The sequence below is a fragment of the Cherax quadricarinatus genome, chromosome 4 (genome assembly GCF_038502225.1).
Source record: "Cherax quadricarinatus isolate ZL_2023a chromosome 4, ASM3850222v1, whole genome shotgun sequence".
Lineage (NCBI taxonomy): Eukaryota > Metazoa > Arthropoda > Malacostraca > Decapoda > Parastacidae > Cherax > Cherax quadricarinatus.
Genome location: NC_091295.1, coordinates 990,661 through 1,013,521, shown reverse-complemented (window position 1 = coordinate 1,013,521; position 22,861 = coordinate 990,661). Strand labels below are relative to the sequence as shown.

The 22,861-nt window shown below is 44.2% G+C and overlaps 1 protein-coding gene across 3 annotated transcripts in view; it reads left to right on the top strand.

The window, feature by feature from the left end:
* Nucleotides 1-21,776, top strand: part of LOC128684418 (uncharacterized) — a 98,165-nt gene extending 76,389 nt beyond the window's left edge. For all 3 annotated transcript variants that reach the window (XM_070093912.1, XM_070093901.1, XM_070093922.1), the window contains exon 4: nt 16,301-21,776. In XM_070093912.1, the coding sequence (XP_069950013.1) occupies nt 20,229-21,731 (1,503 nt within the window). In that variant the 5' untranslated portion in view covers nt 16,301-20,228 and the 3' untranslated portion in view covers nt 21,732-21,776. The remainder of the gene's footprint in view (nt 1-16,300) is intronic.
* The last annotated feature ends 1,085 nt before the right edge of the window (nt 21,777-22,861 follow it).

Below are 22,861 nucleotides of genomic sequence, written 5' to 3'. Positions count from 1 at the left end.
GTGGTGGTGTATTAGTGGTGATGGTGAAGGATGTTGGTGGTGGTGTATTAGTGGTGATGGTGAAGGATGTTGGTGGTGGTGTATTAGTAGTGATGGTGAAGGATGTTGGTGGTGGTGTATTAGTGGTGATGGTGAAGGATGTTGGTGGTGGTGTATTAGTGGTGATGGTGAAGGATGTTGGTGGTGGTGTATTAGTAGTGATGGTGAAGGATGTTGGTGGTGGTGTATTAGTGGTGATGGTGAAGGATGTTGGTGGTGGTGTATTAGTGGTGATGGTGAAGGATGTTGGTGGTGGTGTATTAGTGGTGATGGTGAAGGATGTTGGTGGTGGTGTATTAGTGGTGATGGTGAAGGATGTTGGTGGTGGTGTATTAGTAGTGATGGTGAAGGATGTTGGTGGTGGTGTATTAGTAGTGATGGTGAAGGATGTTGGTGGTGGTGTATTAGTAGTGATGGTGAAGGATGTTGGTGGTGGTGTATTAGTGGTGATGGTGGAGGATGTTGGTGGTGGTGTATTAGTAGTGATGGTGAAGGATGTTGGTGGTGGTGTATTAGTGGTGATGGTGAAGGATGTTGGTGGTGGTGTATTAGTGGTGATGGTGAAGGATGTTGGTGGTGGTGTATTAGTGGTGATGGTGAAGGATGTTGGTGGTGGTGTATTAGTAGTGATGGTGAAGGATGTTGGTGGTGGTGTATTAGTGGTGATGGTGAAGGATGTTGGTGGTGGTGTATTAGTGGTGATGGTGAAGGATGTTGGTGGTGGTGTATTAGTGGTGATGGTGAAGGATGTTGGTGGTGGTGTATTAGTGGTGATGGTGAAGGATGTTGGTGGTGGTGTATTAGTAGTGATGGTGAAGGATGTTGGTGGTGGTGTATTAGTGGTGATGATGTTGGTGGTGGTGTATTAGTAGTGATGGTGAAGGATGTTGGTGGTGGTGTATTAGTAGTGATGGTGAAGGATGTTGGTGGTGGTGTATTAGTGGTGATGGTGAAGGATGTTGGTGGTGGTGTATTAGTGGTGATGGTGAAGGATGTTGGTGGTGGTGTATTAGTAGTGATGGTGAAGGATGTTGGTGGTGGTGTATTAGTAGTGATGGTGAAGGATGTTGGTGGTGGTGTATTAGTAGTGATGGTGAAGGATGTTGGTGGTGGTGTATTAGTGGTGATGGTGAAGGATGTTGGTGGTGGTGTATTAGTGGTGATGGTGAAGGATGTTGGTGGTGGTGTATTAGTGGTGATGGTGAAGGATGTTGGTGGTGGTGTATTAGTAGTGATGGTGAAGGATGTTGGTGGTGGTGTATTAGTGGTGATGGTGAAGGATGTTGGTGGTGGTGTATTAGTAGTGATGGTGAAGGATGTTGGTGGTGGTGTATTAGTAGTGATGGTGAAGGATGTTGGTGGTGGTGTATTAGTGGTGATGGTGAAGGATGTTGGTGGTGGTGTATTAGTAGTGATGGTGAAGGATGTTGGTGGTGGTGTATTAGTAGTGATGGTGAAGGATGTTGGTGGTGGTGTATTAGTAGTGATGGTGAAGGATGTTGGTGGTGGTGTATTAGTGGTGATGGTGAAGGATGTTGGTGGTGGTGTATTAGTGGTGATGGTGAAGGATGTTGGTGGTGGTGTATTAGTGGTGATGGTGAAGGATGTTGGTGGTGGTGTATTAGTGGTGATGGTGAAGGATGTTGGTGGTGGTGTATTAGTGGTGATGGTGAAGGATGTTGGTGGTGGTGTATTAGTGGTGATGGTGAAGGATGTTGGTGGTGGTGTATTAGTGGTGATGGTGAAGGATGTTGGTGGTGGTGTATTAGTGGTGATGGTGAAGGATGTTGGTGGTGGTGTATTAGTGGTGATGGTGAAGGATGTTGGTGGTGGTGTATTAGTGGTGATGGTGAAGGATGTTGGTGGTGGTGTATTAGTGGTGATGGTGAAGGATGTTGGTGGTGGTGTATTAGTGGTGATGGTGAAGGATGTTGGTGGTGGTGTATTAGTAGTGATGGTGAAGGATGTTGGTGGTGGTGTATTAGTGGTGATGGTGAAGGATGTTGGTGGTGGTGTATTAGTGGTGATGGTGAAGGATGTTGGTGGTGGTGTATTAGTGGTGATGGTGAAGGATGTTGGTGGTGGTGTATTAGTGGTGATGGTGAAGGATGTTGGTGGTGGTGTATTAGTGGTGATGGTGAAGGATGTTGGTGGTGGTGTATTAGTGGTGATGGTGAAGGATGTTGGTGGTGGTGTATTAGTGGTGATGGTGAAGGATGTTGGTGGTGGTGTATTAGTGGTGATGGTGAAGGATGTTGGTGGTGGTGTATTAGTGGTGATGGTGAAGGATGTTGGTGGTGGTGTATTAGTGGTGATGGTGAAGGATGTTGGTGGTGGTGTATTAGTGGTGATGGTGATGGTGATGGATGTTGGTGGTGGTGTATTAGTGGTGATGGTGAAGGATGTTGGTGGTGGTGTATTAGTGGTGATGGTGAAGGATGTTGGTGGTGGTGTATTAGTGGTGATGGTGAAGGATGTTGGTGGTGGTGTATTAGTGGTGATGGTGAAGGATGTTGGTGGTGGTGTATTAGTGGTGATGGTGAAGGATGTTGGTGGTGGTGTATTAGTGGTGATGGTGAAGGATGTTGGTGGTGGTGTATTAGTGGTGATGGTGAAGGATGTTGGTGGTGGTGTATTAGTGGTGATGGTGAAGGATGTTGGTGGTGGTGTATTAGTAGTGATGGTGAAGGATGTTGGTGGTGGTGTATTAGTAGTGATGGTGAAGGATGTTGGTGGTGGTGTATTAGTAGTGATGGTGAAGGATGTTGGTGGTGGTGTATTAGTGGTGATGGTGAAGGATGTTGGTGGTGGTGTATTAGTGGTGATGGTGAAAGATGTTGGTGGTGGTGTATTAGTAGTGATGGTGAAGGATGTTGGTGGTGGTGTATTAGTGGTGATGGTGAAGGATGTTGGTGGTGGTGTATTAGTGGTGATGGTGAAGGATGTTGGTGGTGGTGTATTAGTGGTGATGGTGAAGGATGTTGGTGGTGGTGTATTAGTGGTGATGGTGAAGGATGTTGGTGGTGGTGTATTAGTGGTGATGGTGAAGGATGTTGGTGGTGGTGTATTAGTGGTGATGGTGAAGGATGTTGGTGGTGGTGTATTAGTGGTGATGGTGAAGGATGTTGGTGGTGGTGTATTAGTAGTGATGGTGAAGGATGTTGGTGGTGGTGTATTGGTGGTGATGGTGAAGGATGTTGGTGGTGGTGTATTAGTGGTGATGGTGAAGGATGTTGGTGGTGGTGTATTAGTGGTGATGGTGAAGGATGTTGGTGGTGGTGTATTAGTGGTGATGGTGAAGGATGTTGGTGGTGGTGTATTAGTGGTGATGGTGAAGGATGTTGGTGGTGGTGTATTAGTGGTGATGGTGAAGGATGTTGGTGGTGGTGTATTAGTAGTGATGGTGAAGGATGTTGGTGGTGGTGTATTAGTAGTGATGGTGAAGGATGTTGGTGGTGGTGTATTGGTGGTGATGGTGAAGGATGTTGGTTGTGGTGTATTAGTGATGATGGTGAAGGATGTTGGTGGTGGTGTATTGGTGGTGATGGTGAAGGATGTTGGTGGTGGTGTATTGGTGGTGATGGTGAAGGATGTTGGTGGTGGTGTATTGGTGGTGATGGTGAAGGATGTTGGTGGTGGTGTATTAGTGGTGATGGTGAAGGATGTTGGTGGTGGTGTATTAGTGGTGATGGTGAAGGATGTTGGTGGTGGTGTATTAGTGGTGATGGTGAAAGATTGTTATGACCACACATGACCATCCATGACCATACCTGACCACACATGACCATCCATGACCATACCTGACCATACATGACCATCCATGACCATACCTGACCACACATGACCATCCATGACCATACCTGACCACACATGACCATCCATGACCATACCTGACCATACATGACCATCCATGACCATACCTGACCACACATGACCATCCATGACCATACCTGACCATACATGACCATCCATGACCATACCTGACCATACATGACCATCCATGACCATACCTGACCATACATAACCATACATGACCATACCTGACCATACATGACCATCCATGACCATACCTGACCATACATGACCATACCTGACTATACATTCAGATCATAAGCAACTGCTACAATGAACCTCGGGTCTGACCTACCCTCAGGACCTCACCGGCCATGTTCATCTACCCTGTGACCTGATCTCACATAACAATCTCACGATGGTTCCTCTAATACACTGCATTCTGATCATCTAGGTCATTGTTGTCAGTCTGACCCAGCTTGTGTCAGTCATCATTGTCAGTCTGACCCAGTTCGTGTCAGTCATTGGTGTCAGTCTGACCCAGTTCGTGTCAGTCATTGGTGTCAGTCTGACCCAGCTTGTGTCAGTCATTGTTGTCAGTCTGACCCAGCTTGTGTCAGTCATCATTGTCAGTCTGACCCAGTTCGTGTCAGTCATTGGTGTCAGTCTGACCCAGCTTGTGTCAGTCATTGTTGTCAGTCTGACCCAGCTTGTGTCAGTCATTGTTGTCAGTTTTACCCAGCTTGTGTCAGTCATTATTGTCAGTCTGACCCAGTTCGTGTCAGTCATTGTTGTCAGTCTGACCCAGCTTGTGTCAGTCATTATTGTCAGTTTTACCCAGCTTGTGTCAGTCATTGTTGTCAGTCTGACCCAGTTCGTGTCAGTCATTGGTGTCAGTCTGACCCAGCTTGTGTCAGTCATTACTGTCATTCTGACCCAGCTTGTGTCAGTCATTATTGTCAGTCTGACCCAGCTCGTGTCAGTCATTATTGTCAGTCTTACCCAGCTTGTGTCAGTCATTATTGTCAGTCTGACCCAGCTTGTGTCAGTCATTATTGTCAGTCTGACCCAGCTTGTGTCAGTCATTGTTGTCAGTCTGACCCAGTTCGTGTCAGTCATTGGTGTCAGTCTGACCCAGCTTGTGTCAGTCATTACTGTCAGTCTGACCCAGCTTGTGTCAGTCATTATTGTCAGTCTTACCCAGCTTGTGTCAGTCATTATTGTCAGTCTGACCCAGCTTGTGTCAGTCATTATTGTCAGTCTTACCCAGCTTGTGTCAGTCATTATTGTCAGTCTGACCCAGCTTGTGTCAGTCATTATTGTCAGTCTTACCCAGCTTGTGTCAGTCATTATTGTCAGTCTGACCCAGCTTGTGTCAGTCATTATTGTCAGTCTTACCCAGCTTGTGTCAGTCATTATTGTCAGTCTGACCCAGCTTGTGTCAGTCATTATTGCCAGTCTTACCCAGCTTGTGTCAGTCATTATTGTCAGTCTGACCCAGCTTGTGTCAGTCATTATTGTCAGTCTGACCCAGCTTGTGTCAGTCATTATTGTCAGTCTGACCCAGCTCGTGTCAGTCATTGGTGTCAGTCTGACCCAGCTCATGTCAATACATTACAATACCTGGCCTCCTGCCATCAATAACAATGAAGAGGAAGGTATCCCAGCATTATGACCATACCTGCATACCTGGGCTACACTTATCACCCCAACGTTAAAATTTCATTTCAGGTACCTATTGGAAATACCTCGACTAATCCTCACACACAAACACAAACACACCCATGCAAACAAACACATTTATGGTAACTAGCATATCAAAAAACGTTGGACTCCAGAAAGAAGGACGACGAGCTAGGGGAACTGAGAAAGATTGATCTGGAAAGGAAGAATGGATGGAAGAGCTCAAGAGATGGATGTAGCAAGAATGGAAAGAAAGCAAGATGAGGTTATCACTAAAATGGAGGAGAAGATGGATGCTGAGAGCAAGAAGTGGGGGCTGCAAGTTGAAGCTGCAGATGCCAGGATACAGAGCCTAGAAGATGGACTGAAAAGACTGAAACTGGATATACAGCCAAACAACAGAAGGGGCATGGCATCAGAAATGCCAATATCCTGCAAAAGGACCGAAGGAAAGGAAGGAGATAAGTCTTACATAGACGTCCTATCAGGCCACCAGGAGGCCCAGGAAATGTCGAGAAGTGAGAGTGGCATGTTCATGGGTACAGGAACAGTGGTAAGTGAGGGAACCGTAAGTCAGGAGGGTTATAGGTCCCCTGCAGAGGTGCTATCAGGCCATAAGGTCCAGTGATAAGGAAAGCAGCAGTGGTGACGCTTAAGTGAGATCCAGAGATGTGGTGGGAAAAGCAATGAGGAGAGGAGAGGGAGAGGTCAATTTTTAATCACGGGCTTCAGGAGCCCAACAGGGAGAGAAGAAAGATATTGAAAATATTATCAAACAAACAGGAGAGGAGGACAAGACCGAACTAATAAATTTTCAGAAAATAGGGGGATACTCGAGATGAAAATAATGACCAGAAAAATTACTTTTCAGGACAGGAAAACTGTGAAACGGGATCCTGCAGCAGAAACCACGACTAAAGTAAACAATAAAATACAAGTGGGTGTACCTCAACTGTAATAAAATGTGAGCAGAATGAGAGAGGAACAGGACACGAAAAGGGACAGGAAAAGAAAAAGACTAGCAAGGGCACCCAGACTTGGAAGACCAGCAAACACAACCACCAGCAGAAGACCACAACCATATAAATTAATTAAAAATAAACCAAACTCCACACTCACAGCTCCCACCCCACCACAAAACAGCCTGTAATAAAGTTGGTAGAATTACCGACAATATGTAAAGTAAAAGGACACAGGTGCAACTAATGTGACATTTTTATTGTGGCAACGTTTCGCTCTCCAGGAGCTTTGTCAAGCCGTTACAAACAGTACATGGACACAGAGGGTATATATAGGCTTAGAGTGAAGTGTAATACTAGTGGTAGTAGTAGTAGTAGTACTACTACTACTACTACAACTTATCTCGCTACTACTACTACTACTACTACTACTACTAGTATTGCACCTCACTCTGAGCCTATATATACCCTCTGTGTCCATGTATTGTTTGTAACGGCTTGATAAAGCTCCTGGAGAGCGAAACGTTGCCACAATAAAAATGTCACATTAGTTGCACTTGTGTCCTTTTACTTTACAAAACAGCCTTCCATAGTGTCTTCCCAAGTCTCTTACTCCCCCAGTCCCCCACAATACAATCTTGGAAAAGAAACTAAAGGTATGGCACACCAACAGAAATGGAATAACAAATAAGTGTGAGGAGTTGCATGAAAGAATCATGAAGGCATCCCCAGACATCATAGCACTCACGGAAACCAAACTAATAGAGATGATAACAGACAGGATCTTTCCAACTGCATATTAGATCCTGCGGTAATGTAGAGGGAACAGAGGTGGGAGAGGAGGAGTTGCACTGCTCATCAAAAATTAGTGGAGTTTTGAGGAGTTGGAAGGTGGAGACAGAAAGGAACCAAGGGACTACATTGCAGGACCATTTCAACCTGGGTGTCCCAAGGTGGTGATTGTGGATGTACAGCCCACCACAGAATAGCAGGAAGCCAAGATGAGAATATGATGAGAGCATCAGAGCAATGGTTGATGCACTAGCTGAGGTGGTCAGAAGGGCCCAGATGGGCAGGTCAGAGTTACTAGTTTTGCGTGATTTCAGTCTCAAGGAGATTGACTAAGAGAACCTAGATGGCTAAGATGATGGAGGTGCTACTGGAAAACCTCATGCAATAACATGTTAGGGACACTACCAGTGAGAGAAGAGAGGATGAACCAGTAAGGCTAGACCTCATGTTCAACACGAGCAGTTCAGACACTTGGGACATCATATATGAAAGGCCCCTCGAGCTAGTGATCATGTGGTCCTGAGCTTCAAATACATTGTGAAGTTAAAAGTGGAGAGTGAATCAGCTTGAGTAGGAAGGGAGAAGTCAGTCTACAAAAGATGGGACTAAACAAGCATGAGGAATTTCCTGCATGAGGTACAGTGGGAAAGAGAATTGGTGGGAAAAACAGTAACTGAAATGATGGAATACATGACCATAAAATGCAATGACACATGAGAGGTTCATACCCAAGGGCTACAGAAACAATGAGAAGACAAGACTGAACCCAAGGTTCACCCAAAAGGGTAGAGGGGCAAAAACTATATGTGCTAGAGAATATGGAAAAAGTATTGAAGACAAAGAACCCAGGAAAATAAGGAGATTAGTCGAAGAGCCAGAAACAAATATACATGGCTAAGGAGGGAGGCCCAGCGGTAATACGAGAATGACAGCATCAAAAGCCAGATCTGACCTAAAGCTGTTGTACAGCCACATCAGGAGGAAAACAACAGTCAACGACCAGGTAATTAGGCTGAGGAAGGAAAGAGAGGACATCACAAGAAACTACCAAAAAGTACGTAGGAGCTCAACATGAGATTTAAGGAAGTATTTTAAACAGAGACAGAAAGGACTCCAGCAAATCAGGATGGTAGGGTACACCAACAAATGCTGGGCATACTACCCACAACTGAGGAGATGAAGCAGCTGCTGAGTGAACTAAATATCTCAGAGGTAGTGGAACTGGACAATATCTTTCCATGGGTCCTGAGAGAGGGAGTAGAGGCGCTGTGTATGCCACTAAAACAATTTTGAACACATCTATCGAAATAGGCAGCTATCTGAAATGCTGAAGGCAGCAAATGTAGTCCCAGTTTTTAAGAAAGGAGACAGATAGGCAGCATTAAACAACAGAAAAGTGTCACTGACATGTAGAGTAAGCATTATTCCATTGGTGATGGTGTACCATAATTTCAGTTTCCTCCCAAACACTGTATTATGGGGGTTTGTGGAGTTTGGGGGAGTAGGAGACTTGGCAGGGTGCTATGGGATTCTACTGCATGCTATAGGGTGGGGACTGTGAGTGTGGAGTATGGTTTGTATTGGGATAGTATGTTTGGCTGTGGGGTTCTGTGGGTGTTTGCACTTGTTGCCCTGCCTGGCTCTGATTGTCCCATGTTGACTCTATCCTTGTTTCTCCTTCTAGCCTCTTTTGTTTCTGTTTGTCATGCCTCATTTTAAAGCTATGTATGGTTCCTGCCTCCACTACATTACTTGCTAGACTATTCCAATTCCTGACACCTCTATGACTGAAGAAGTACTTCCTAGCATCCCCTTGACTCGTCTGAGTCTTCAGCTTCCAGTTGTGACCCTTTGTTTCTGTGTCTCCTCTCTGGAACATTCTGTCTCTGCCCACCTTATCTATTCCACGCAGTATTTTGTATAATGTTATTATGTCTCCCCTGACCTTCCTGTCCTCCAGCATCGTCAGGCCGATTTCCCTCAACCTTTCTTCGTAGAACATTCCCATGAACTCAAGAACTAACCCTGTTGCAAACCTTTGCGCTTTCTCCAATTTCTTGACGTGTTTGACCAAGTGTGAGTTCCAAACTGGTGCTGCATACTCCAGTATGGGCCTGACATACACAGTGTACAAAGTCTTGAACGATTCCTTACTAAGGTAACGGAACCCTATTCTCAGGTTTGTCAGGCGTCCATATGCTGCAGCAGTTATCTGGTTGATGTGTGCTTCCGGAGACATGATCGGTGTTATGTTCACCCCAAGATCTTTCTCCTTGAGTGAGGTTTGCAGTCTTTGGTCACCTACCTTATACTCTGTCTGCGGTCTTTTTTGTCCTTCCACAATCTTCATGACTTTGCATTTGGCGAGGTTGAATTCGAGAAGCCAGTTGCTGGACCACGTGTTCAGCCTGTCAAGGTCTATTTGTAGTCCTGCCTGATTCTCATCTGATTTAATTCTCCTCATTAACTTCACATCATCTACGAACAGGGACACTTTTGAGTCTAACCCTTCCATCATGTCGTTCATATATACCAAAAATAGCACTGGCCCTAGGACTGACCCCTGTGGGACCCCGCTCTTCACAGGCACCCACTGTGATTCCTCATCATGTACCATGACTCATTGTTGTCTCCCTGTCAGGTATTCTCTGATCCATTGCAGTGCCCTTCCTGTTATATGTGCCTGATCCTCCAGCTTCTGCACTAATCTCATGTGAGGAACTGTGTCAAAGGCCTTCCTGCAGTCCAGGAAAATGCAATCAACCCACCCCGCTCTCTCGTTTGTTACTTCTGTTACCTTGTCATAAAACTCCAGAAGGTTTGTGACACAGGATTTGCCTTCCATGAACCCATGCTGGTTGTTGTTTATAATCTTGTTCCATTCCAGGTGCTCCATCACTCTCTTGATAATCTTCTCCATGACTTTGCATACTATACATGTCAGTGACACTGGTCTGTAGTTTAGTACCTCGTTTCTGTCTCCTTTCTTAAAAATGGGTACTACATTTGCTGTCTTCCATACCTCAGGTAGTTGCCCAGTTTCAAGGGATGTGTTGAAGAGTATGGTTAGTGGCACACACAGCATCTCTGCTCCTTCTCTAAGGACCCACAGGGAGATATCCGGTCCCATCACCTTTGAGGTATCAAGGTCACCTCCTCCTCCATTGTGTGTATGTCATCCAACACTTGTTGGTTTATTCCCTGATGGTGGTTTAGAAAGACACTTAAGCAAACACTATAACATATTTATTAGAAAACGTTTCGGTCCTGGGACCTTGATCACTTCTAGGTTAGAAGTGATCAAGGTCCCAGGACCGAAACGTTTTCTAATAAATATGTCATAGTGTTTGCTTACGTGTCTTTCTAAACCAACTTGTCGGTATTTATTACCAAGGTTTATACCATTCCCTGATGGTGTTACCCTCTGTGCTGTCTTCCCACAGCCCTTCCTGTCTCTACTGTAAATACTTCCTTAAATCTCGTGTTGAGCTCCTCTCAAACCTCATTCCTCTTTCCTCAGTCTGATCACCTGGTCTTTGACTGTTGTCTTCCTCCTGATGTTGTTACAAAAAGCGCGAATCTAAAAGCTTAGAGATCTCCAGTGAATACTAGAAAGGACTGCCCTTCTAGCATCCAGCCTGTTACTGGGTTTTCGTAACAAGTAGTCAGTATCCTTGTCCAATTATCCATTAAAATTCAGTATTATTCAATAGTGCTTCAGGATTACAACTGGTAGGCTACTAACTAGAGAAATTAAAATTTAATAAATTTATTAAGTCTAGAGGTATATTATCAAATTAAATTAAATTAAATTAATCACAGTAATCAAAATAATATCACTTCTCTCGAGTTCAATATTATTGTGATGAAAGCACATATCACATTTATAATTCTTAAGTACCGTCTGGTACATTAACATTTAATAAGATATTACAAATATGTACAAGTGTGTATGTGTGTAAGTGCTCTAAGTAGTTCACTATGTCTCAAGACTCAACTAGACTTAAACAAGTGACTGACAAAGTCCTCAAATAAACTAACTTCTTGACCGACTGGCAACCAGAACAGTCTGCTTGAACAATGAAAAGAATGCTAAGCCCAATAGCCATATAACAAGCGACTGCGACACAATCAGGATCAAGGAGATAATATAACGACACTAAGCAGGGACCATCAGCAGATCCTCCACAAAAGTTACAAAACTCCCATACTACTGAATCTAAGTTCAGCATAGGAAAAACCCTGACTGTGATTATACACAGATACCAGTACAAATTAGGTCATAAGCTATAGCTAAGGACCTGAGATACTCAGAGTGTCTATGAGACACACAACCTCAGTACAACGTCAAAAATCACTAAGTCTATACAATGTTCTGTGAACAGAGTTCTACAGAACTAACAAGAATAATGAGACAGACAATCTGTCCAACCACCAAGCGAGTCTAGAGCAGACTGAATACTTCAAGCGAGGTGAGGACACCCCCCCTCGATCACGTGATAGCTCCGTGGACAACTGCAGCTCAGAAGCCGGCAGTCTAACGAGCCACAAGCGATAATTACAGTAGTTAGACAATCAAGACTTGAACTGAGCACATAATAAGTTACATCCTACCTAACAAAGGAAACTACATCAAATAACAATATAAAGCAATACATTTACGATTTAGCTATTATCGCAAATATAAGCAATATAAAATTATATGAAAAGGTAATATACATTATATATATATACATAATAATCATTGTAACCCATTCAGGGGTTGCAACAATGTGGCTATACAGCAGTTTCGGGTCAGACTTGACTTTCGATGCTATGTTGTTTTCATACTGTTGCTGCGCCTCCCTCCTTACCTGTGCATACTCGTTTCTGGCTCTTCGACTAATCTCCCTATTATCCTGTGTTCTTTGCCTTCTTTGCTTTTTCCATTCTCTAGTGCACTTAGTTTTTGCTTCCCTGCACCTTCGGGTAAACCAGGGGCTCGTTCTGGTCTTCCCATTATTTCTGTTGCTCTTGGGAACAAACCTTCCCTCTACCTCCTTGCATTTTGTTGTTATGTATTCCATCATGTCGTTTACTGACTTTCCTACCAATTCTCTGTCCCACTGAACCTCCTGCAGGAAGTTCCTCAAACCTGTGTAATCCCCCCTCTTATAGTCTGGCTTTTCCCATTCAATACCTTTTACCCTCTCCACTTGTAACTCTACAATGTATTCAAAGCACAGAACCATGTGATCACTAGCTCCTAGGGGCCTCTCATATGTTTTGTCCTCAATGTCTGAACTGCTCAGGGTGAACACAAGGTCCAGGCTTGCTGGTTCATTCTCCCCACTCGCTCTGGTAGTGTCCTTAACATGTTGATGCAGGAGGTTTTCCAGTACTACATCCATCATCTTGGCTCTCCATGTTTCGGGACCCCTGTGTGGCTCCAGGTTTTCCCAATTGATCTCCCTGTGGCTGAAATCCCCCATAACCAGTAACTTTGCTCTGCTCGAGTGAGCTCTTCTTGCCACCTCAGCCAGTGTGTCCACCATTGCTCTGTTGCTCTCTTCATATTCCTCTCTTGGCCTCCTGCAGTTCTGTGGTGGATTATGCATCACTGCAATGACTACTTTATGTTCCCAGACTGAAGTGTGCCTACTATGTAGTTCCTTTCTCCAATCTCGTCCATGCCTCACATTTCCTCAAATTTCCATCGTTTTCTTAAGAGCAGTGCTTTCCCTCCTCCCTCTCTGCTCCTTCTATCTTTCCTCAGGATCTGATATCTTGGTGGGAAGATTGCATCTGTTATTGTCTCAGTGAGTTTCCTTTCTGTGACTGCTATGATGTCTGGGGACTTCTCATTGATTCTTTAATGCCACTCCTCATATTTATTCGTTATTCCATCTGCATTCATATACCAAACCTTCAACTTCTTTTCTAAAACTGTGGTCCTGGGAGAATATTGGGGTTAGGAGAGCAGAAGCCCTGGCAGGGGCCTATGGGAGGTTCCGGTGGGCGTGGGGGCAGAGTTCCCATAGGGGGTTGCTATAGGGGTGGGGTTTGTGTTTTGGGGGTGCAGGAAAGAGGGATCACTGTGTGACTGTTGGTTTAGATCATTATTTTTCTTGGGGTTGTCGTGGATGGAGTCCTTCTGTGGGTGTTTCTGGGGGAGGGTGTGCTCTTCTACCTGTGTCTGGGTTATTCTGCTCTTCTTGTCATTTCCTCCCATTCCTCCTTTCGTTTTTGTACTCTCTCTTTCAGTATCATCCTTTCCTCTTGTGTTCTGTCTCGATCGAGGTACATACTTTAGAACTCCAGTTTGTCTCTGTCACTAATCTCTTGTGGGGAACTGTGTCAAAGGCCTTCCTGCAGTCTAGGAAAACGCAATCTACCCACCCCTCTCTCTCGTGTCTTACTTCTGTTACATTGTCATAAATCTCCAGTAGGTTTGTGATACAAGATTTGCCTTCCATGAACCCATGCTAGTTTTCATTTATAATCTTGTTCCTTTCCAGGTGTTCGACCACTCTCCTCCTGATAATCTTCTCCATGACTTTGTACTCACCTGCTTGTGGTTGCAGGGGTCGAGTCCTAGCTCCTGGCCCCTCCTCTTCACCGGTTGCTACTAGGTCCTCTCTCTCCCCGCTCCATGAGCTTTATCATACCTCGTCTTAAAACTATGTATGGTTCCTGCCTCCACTACATCGCTTTCTAGGCTATTCCACTGCCTGACAACTCTGTGACTGAAGAAATACTTCCTAATATCTCTCTGACTCATCTGTGTCTTCAACTTCCAATTGTGACCTCTTGTTTCTGTGTCCCCTCCCTGGAACATCCTGTCTTTGTCCACCTTGTCTATTCCGTGCAGTATTTTATATGTCGTTATCATGTCTCCCCTGACCCTCCTGTCCTCTAGTGTCGTCAGGCAGATTTCCCTTAACCTTTCTTCATAAGACATTTCCCTTAGCTCTGGAACTAACCTTGTCGCAAACCTTTGCACTTTCTCGAGTTTCTTGACGTGCTTTATCAAGTGCGGGTTCCAAACAGGTGCTGCATACTCCAGTGTGGGCCTGTGTGTGTGTGTGTGTGTGTGTGTGTGTGTGTGTGTGTGTGTGTGTGTGTGTGTGTGTGTGTGTGTGTGTGTGTGTGTGTGAGCATGTTTGTGTTTGTGTGTGAGGATTAGTCGAGGTATTTCCAAGAGGTACCTGTAATGAAGTTTTAACGTTGGGGTGATAAGTGTAGCCCAGGTATGCAGGTATGGTCATAATGCTGGGATACCTTCCTCTTTATTGTTATTGATGGCAGGAGGCCAGGTATTGTAATGTATTGACATGAGCTGGGTCAGACTGACACCAATGACTGACACGAGCTGGGTCAGACTGACAACAATGACTGACACAAGCTGGGTCAGACTGACACCAATGACTGACACGAGCTGGGTCAGACTGACAACAATGACTGACACGAGCTGGGTCAGACTGACAACAATGACTGACACGAGCTGGGTCAGACTGACAACAATGACTGACACGAGCTGGGTCAGACTGACAACAATGATTGACACAAGCTGGGTCAGACTGACAACAATGACTGACACAAGCTGGGTCAGACTGACAACAATGACTGACACGAGCTGGGTCAGACTGACAACAATGACTGACACGAGCTGGGTCAGACTGACACCAATGACCTAGATGATCAGAATGCAGTGTATTAGAGGAACCATCGTGAGATTGTTATTTGAGGTCAGGCCGGTGAGAAGGTCCTGGGGGTAGGTCAGACTGGAGGTTCATTGAAGCAGTTGCTTATGATCTGTATGTATGGTCAGGTATGGTCATGTATGGTCAGGTATGGTCATGTATGGTCAGGTATGGTTAGGTATGGTCAGGTATGATTAGGTATGGTCATAACAATGACCATACCTGACGAAATATGTAATGTAAATTGGGGAAAGTCTTGATCTGAGGAAATGAAGTAGGACAAACTCTTGGAAAATTAAATTAAAATTTCATCTACCGAAATATAGGTCTTTCAAAAATAATTGATCCTAGGAAATGGTACTAACTACTCTGCCATTAGCTGCTCTGCCATAGTTAGCTGCTCTGCCATAGCTAGCCACTCTGCCATAGCTAGCCACTCTGCCATAGCTAGCCACTCTGCCATAGCTAGCTGCTCTGCCATAACTAGCTGCTCTGCCATAGCTAGCCACTCTGCCATAGCTAGACACACTGCCATAGCTAGCTGCTCTGCTGGTCACCAAACAGAAGAAAAGTCTACTACTATATACCTTTAATCTTTTATGAGTACCACCTTCCTAACATAGCGTCAGTACAACCTGCTTAGCATGGGCCAGTAGGCCTACTTCTATTCTTGTGTGAATATGATTTGTCTATCACAGGCTATAAGGCTTATTTCAATGCTCCTTTATTTTTATGCTCTCTTTTCTCACACTTCCAACCACTGTCAGCAACACAGTGCTGTCAGCACTACACTCAAGCACTATCAAGTCTCACTGTCAGCAACACAGTACTGTCAGCAGTTCACTCAAGCACTATCAAGCCTCACTGTCAGCAACACAGTACTGTCAGCACTACACTCAAGCACTATCAAGCCTCACTGTCAGCAACAGTACTGTCAGCACTACACTCAAGCACTATCAAGCCTCACTGTCAGCAACACAGTGCTGTCAGCACTTAAGACACTGACATTATCTTTGTGTTTCTTTTGTTTCGTCCAAGAAAACTTTATTTGTGTCTCATAGATTAAAGTTTCCTTAAATTAAATCCCTTAATGTCGGCAAAGGGTTCTTGATCCAAGAGTTGGAGCCTGTTTTTTCCTTCATTGGATCAAACCTTATCACATAACATTCTCCAGGCACTGTATAACCTTAACCAACTTAATACTTCCCCTCAGCATTATAATAAAGTATATTACAGTATTTGTATGACCCCTTTTGTATGATACCTTTTGAAAACAGTGGATAGTAAATAACTGAACTCTAGGTAGGTGATGTTAGAATTCCATTCTGTTAATTGTATTTTCTCTCTTTCTAGGAATCAGCTCCTAAAACTCCCTTCTGCGTGATCATGTAAGTCCGTCACATCCCTGTGCTCTACACCACTGATTTAATCAAAGTTACAACCTTCCACTGTACGGTGACCATCTAGAAAAACCTTCAAGTTTAAATAACCTCACATGTAGATGACCCTAGAGTTAAAAATACCCTATATTGTTGAAGGAACCCTGCAGTTCAACGAACGTTATTCACCACTGAAGGAACATTGCAGTTCAACGACCCTCACCACTGAAGGAACCTTGCAATTCAATGACCCTCTCCACTGAAAGAACCTTGCAGTTCAGCGTCCCTCTCCACTGAAGGAACCTTGCAGTTCAACGACCCTCTCCACAGAAAGAACTTTGCAGTTCAACGAGCCTCACTCACCACTACAACCATCAACAATAATAATTATCTCTGGGAAACTATAGCATTTTCTGTTTGAACTTTTTTGGGTAGTAGCCACGTATACAAGTGTCGACGTACTTTCAGGCAGTCATACATCTGGTTTATACAAACGTGGCTGTTATTGGAGCTGTGTCAAAATTTCGGACAGAATCTCGACTTTAAGTAGAATTATAATGAGGATATCAAGAAAGAGGTGAAGTTTTATCTTGGTGAAGCTCACTCAGTGGGCTTTATGGAGTTCCGAGAAGCTGGAGCACACAGCTTTAGTGGATGGATTAATGAGCGTCAACCACTCCTTCTGCTGGTGGATCCACACGGTTTTATTGCTTCTTCTTTCTTTTTAATACAATATTTATACCATGTTGGACGACCTCTTTCTGCTGAAGCAGTGTTGCTTGGTCTGACTGCCTCCTCTGGGGAAAAAAATGTATATCTTACTGAGGGAATTAGAGTGAACAAATGAAAGATTTAGCATTGTTTGGAGATCACTGGGCCACCATAATAGAAGGCACTGTGCCACCATAATGGAAGACACTGTGCCAACATAATGGAAGGCACTGTGCTAACATAATGGAAGGCACTGTGCCACCATAATGAAAGGCACTGTGTCAACATAATGAAAGACACTGTGCCAACATAATGGAAGGCACTGTGCCAAAATAATAGAAGGCACTGTGCCAACATAATGAAAGGCACTGTGCCATCATAATGGAAGGCGCTGTACCAACATAATGAAAGGCACTGTGCCAGCATAATGGAAGGCACTGTGCCAACATAGTGGAAGGCACTGTGCCAACATAGTGGAAGGCACTGTGCCAGCATAGTGGAAGGCACTGTGCCAACATAGTGGAAGGCACTGTGCCAACATAGTGGAAGGCACTGTGCCAGCATAGTGGAAGGCACTGTGCCAACATAGTGGAAGGCACTGTGCCAACATAGTGGAAGGCACTGTGCCAACATAGTGGAAGGCACTGTGCCAACATAGTGGAAGGCACTGTGCCAACATAGTGGAAGGCACTGTGCCAACATAGTGGAAGGCACTGTGCCAACATAGTGGAAGGCACTGTGCCAACATAGAGGGAGGCACTGTGCCAACATAGTGGAAGGCACTGTGCCAACATAGTGGAAGGCACTGTGCCAACATAGTGGAAGGCACTGTGCCAACATAGTGGAAGGCACTGTGCCAACATAGTGGAAGGCACTGTGCCAACAATAATAAGCGATACAAGCTTCTATAGATAAAACATATATTTAAAGGAGAGTTGTATCATAATGTTCCGTCAGCAGACATTGAATGGCCTCTATTACTCTTCTCTATATAATAACATTATATAATCTGTGTTTACAAATATTTCTTCCGCTCTAAGCATCTATATATTACGAATTAACACGCAGCTCTAAGTTTTAAGTCAGAAACTGGAGAGAAAGAATAAGGGCGAGGATTTAAAATAAGACTGGAAAAGCCGTCGCGTTTCCCTGCGGCCGTATTAAAAAGCCTTCCTTCTCTACAATGTGATATGGGAACACATTTTTGTCCTAAACGGGCTTGGCACTTTGTGCAAGTGTTGCAACACCTACGTCCACTCCATCCGTATTGCACTAAACACTTTCTATAATGTACAAGTTTCACTTTATGCTCAGAAAATTGTATTTGTTGACGTTGTGTGAGCAAACTGTCCTCCTCAAGGATGGCAGGTTTATGGTGTTACACTGGAACCCATAGGATTGTACCACCATAACAACATCATCCTCTACACTATTGTAATTAAATAACACTTCAAGACTCACTAAACGACACTGATATAATCATTCGTTTTCAAGTAATAATAATTATAATAATGTGACTATAAGAAGTCTCCTGCAACTCTTAGTTGACTCAGTAGTTTCCCAGACTATTGCTATTTTTATTCTGTTTTAATTCGTTAATTCATATTAACCTCTCTAACCTAATTTAATTTAACCTCACTTTAATTTAACCTATAATTTAACAAATATAACCAAACCAAGCCCAAGCCAAGACTAACCAAATCCATCAAAACAACCTGTTTAGAAAAACTGGCTTATACTTGTAACATAAAATGACTTATATAAGTAACAAACTGGCTTATACATGTAACAAACTGGCTAATATATGTAACACAAACTGGCTTATACATGTAACATAAAACTGGCTTATACATATAGCAAATTAATGGCTTGGGGAGGACAGATTGCTTTCATCTGGTTCACCTGCTAGACCCCTCAGTCAGTGTGTTGATCACAAGTAATAAGACGTGCAAACTGCCTCTCTTTTGGACAATATCTAACTGTTCCCGTAACTGCCTTGAATTTAGCAATGTTTATAAGGACTTCAAGGTTTAACAGAATGTAGTTAGAATAATCGTGTGATAAATTATATAACCTGCAGTCGAGCTGGGAAAGTTAACGATCCCATACTCGGGTCAATATAAAGGTTTGTTTTGGTAGTATCACATTGCTACGATCTTTGATATATTCTCCGGGGTCTTAGCCATGGTAGCATTAAACCAACCTTTTTGGTTTAGTTTTCTTTAAATGTACAGAAATCATAGAATTGTAATTATATAACGAGGTTAGGGACTGAATTGTTGCATTTGAAGTTTTAAGTTCAGTTCATTAAAAATAATTCTGTTTCGCCCCAACTCTGCCTCAGCCAACTTACGCTAAAACTCCTAAAAGACTGAACTCTGATGAACACTCAAAGGTTTTGGGAATAAATACGCAATATAGCGAATAATCCTTTACTGGGACCATATCTTGGACTATGGCTCAGTGTCACTATGTCTTGGGCTATGGCTCAGTGTCACTATGTCTTGGACTATGGCTCAGTGTCACTATGTCTTGGGCTATGGCTCAGTGTCACTATGTCTTGGACTATGGCTCAGTGTCACTATGTCTTGGACTATGGCTCAATGTCACTATGTCTTGGACTATGGCTCAATGTCACTATATCTTGGACTATGGCTCAGTGTCACTATGTCTTGGACTATGGCTCAGTGTCACTATGTCTTGGACTATGGCTCAGTGTCACTATGTCTTGGACTATGGCTCAGTGTCACTATGTCTTGGACTATGGCTCAGTGTCACTATGTCTTTGACTATGGCTCAGTGTCACTATGTCTTGGACTATGGCTCAGTGTCACTATGTCTTGGACTATGGCTCAGTGTCACTATGTCTTGGACTATGGCTCAGTGTCACTATGTCTTGGACTATGGCTCAGTGTCACTATGTCTTGGACTATGGCTCAGTGTCACTATGTCTTGGACTATGGCTCAGTGTCACTATGTCTTGGACTATGGCTCAGTGTCACTATGTCTTGGACTATGGCTCAGTGTCACTGTCTTGGACTATGGCTCAGTGTCACTATGTCTTGGGCTATGGCTCAGTGTCACTAAGGTTTGAGCTCAATCAAGCTCAGATCTTAGTGATATTTAACCTCAGTTAAAACTCTCTCAGCTTGCCGTCTTGCTCAGCGTGTGTACAGTATAGCTCTGTGGCCATGCTGCCTTCCTCAACACATCTCTACGCTGCCTTCCTCAACACCGCTCTACGCTGCCTTCCTCAACACCGCTCTACGCTGCCTTCCTCAACACCGCTCTACGCTGCCTTCCTCAACACCGCTCTACGCTGCCTTCCTCAACACCGCTCTACGCTGCCTTCCTCAACACATCTCTACGCTGCCTTCCTCAACACCGCTCTACGCTGCCTTCCTCAACACCGCTCTACGCTGCCTTCCTCAACACCGCTCTACGCTGCCTTCCTCAACACCGCTCTACGCTGCCTTCCTCAACATCGCTCTACGCTGCCTTCCTCAACACCGCTCTACGCTGCCTTCCTCAACACCGCTCTACGCTGCCTTCCTCAACACCGCTCTACGCTGCCTTCCTCAACACCGCTCTACGCTGCCTTCCTCAACACCGCTCTACGCTGCCTTCCTCAACACCGCTCTACGCTGCCTTCCTCAACACCGCTCTACGCTGCCTTCCTCAACATCGCTCTACGCTGCCTTCCTCACCCCCGCTCTACGCTGCCTTCCTCAACACCATTCTACGCTGCCTTCCTCACCCCCGCTCTACGCTGCCTTCCTCACCCCCGCTCTACGCTGCCTTCCTCACCCCCGCTCTACGCTGCCTTCCTCAACACCATTCTACGCTGCCTTCCTCACCACCGCTCTACGCTGCCTTCCTCACCCCCGCTCTACGCTGCCTTCTTCAACACCATTCTACGCTTCCTTCCTCACCACCGCTCTACGCTGCCTTCCTCACCCCCGCTCTACGCTGCCTTCCTCACCCCCGCTCTACGCTGCCTTCCTCACCCCCGCTCTACGCTGCCTTCCTCACCCCCGCTCTGCGCTGCCTTCCTCACCCCCGCTCTACGCTGCCTTCCTCAATCCCGCTCTACGCTGCCTTCCTCACCCCTGCTCTACGCTGCCTTCCTCACCCCCGCTCTACGCTGCCTTCCTCACCCCCGCTCTACGCTGCCTTCCTCACCCCCGCTCTACGCTGCCTTCCTCAACATCGCTCTACGCTGCCTTCCTCACCCCCGCTCTACGTTGCCTTCCTCACCCCCGCTCTACGCTGCCTTCCTCAACATCGCTCTACGCTGCCTTCCTCACCCCCGCTCTACGCTGCCTTCCTCACCCCCGCTCTACGCTGCCTTCCTCAACATCGCTCTACGCTGCCTTCCTCACCCCCGCTCTACTCTGCCTTCCTCACCCCCGCTCTACGCTGCCTTCCTCAACATCGCTCTACGCTGCCTTCCTCACCCCCGCTCTATGCTGCCTTCCTCACCCCCGCTCTGCGCTGCCTTCCTCACCCCCGCTCTACGCTGCCTTCCTCACCCCCGCTCTACGCTGCCTTCCTCAACACCAATCTACGCTGCCTTCCTCACCCCCGCTCTACGCTGCCTTCCTCACCCCCGCTCTACGCTGCCTTCCTCACCACCACTCTACAACAGTTCGGTCCCTACAACTTTGTACAGATTCGGAACTCTGACCATTTGATCTAAAATTACTATGCTCGACTGTAGTGCATTTAAGAATATATATATATACATATATATATATATATATATATATATATATATATATATATATATATATATATATATATATATATATATATATATATATATATATATATATATATATATATATATATATATATATATATATACATGTATATATATATATATATATATATATACATATATATATATATATATATATATATATATATATATATATATATATATATATATATATATATGCTATAGTGTATCAAAAATATGTTTACATATTTCAACTGATTTAAAGTCAAATTTCACTCATCATAATAGATAGTAGATCACATTATCCATTGTAATAATTCCTCTAGTAGCTTAAGAGTTAGTATACATAGACTTACTATCATTTAGTACTCAGAATATATTTCATTGCATGATTTACAGAATTCTGAATTAATTAGGTTATAGACTTTTGATGTTGGGCAGAAGTTGCTGCTTGTATTAGTTTACCCTGAGATTCTCAACATTCTGAAGAGAAAACGAGATGGGGGAAAAAAATGAGGATTTTACTATAGTTTACCCTAAGATTCTCAACAATTGTAAGAGGAAACGGGAATAATTTAGGGTAAGACCGAGAGTTTACTATAGTTTACCCTATGATTCTCTGTTTTCCCAGGGTAAACTAGGTTTTAATGTAGATAAAACCTGGGTTTTAATTAAAGTGCAACAAGAGATTCTTAAAACTACTAAGAGAAAACAAGGTTTTTATTAATAAGAGTAATTAAAGTCTATGGCTGCTGGTTTTTGGCAATTGGGTTATGGCAGCTGGTTTATGGCAGATGGTTCTTGGCAGCTGGTTTATGGCAACTGGTTTATGGCAGTTTGTTTATGGAAACTGGTTTATGACAGCTGGTTTATGGCAGTTGGTTTAATAGTTGTGTGTTACAGCCTCGTGAGAATAATACCTTAAAACTTTTGCTTTAATAATAATAATAATAATAATAATGAGAACTTAAAAAATACACAAAAGTTCCGCCAGTTTCTCTGCCTCCCAGGTCATAATTATTAACTTTATTGTCTTGGACTTACAAAACAATAACAACAGTCCCTCCTTAACACTGTCAAACT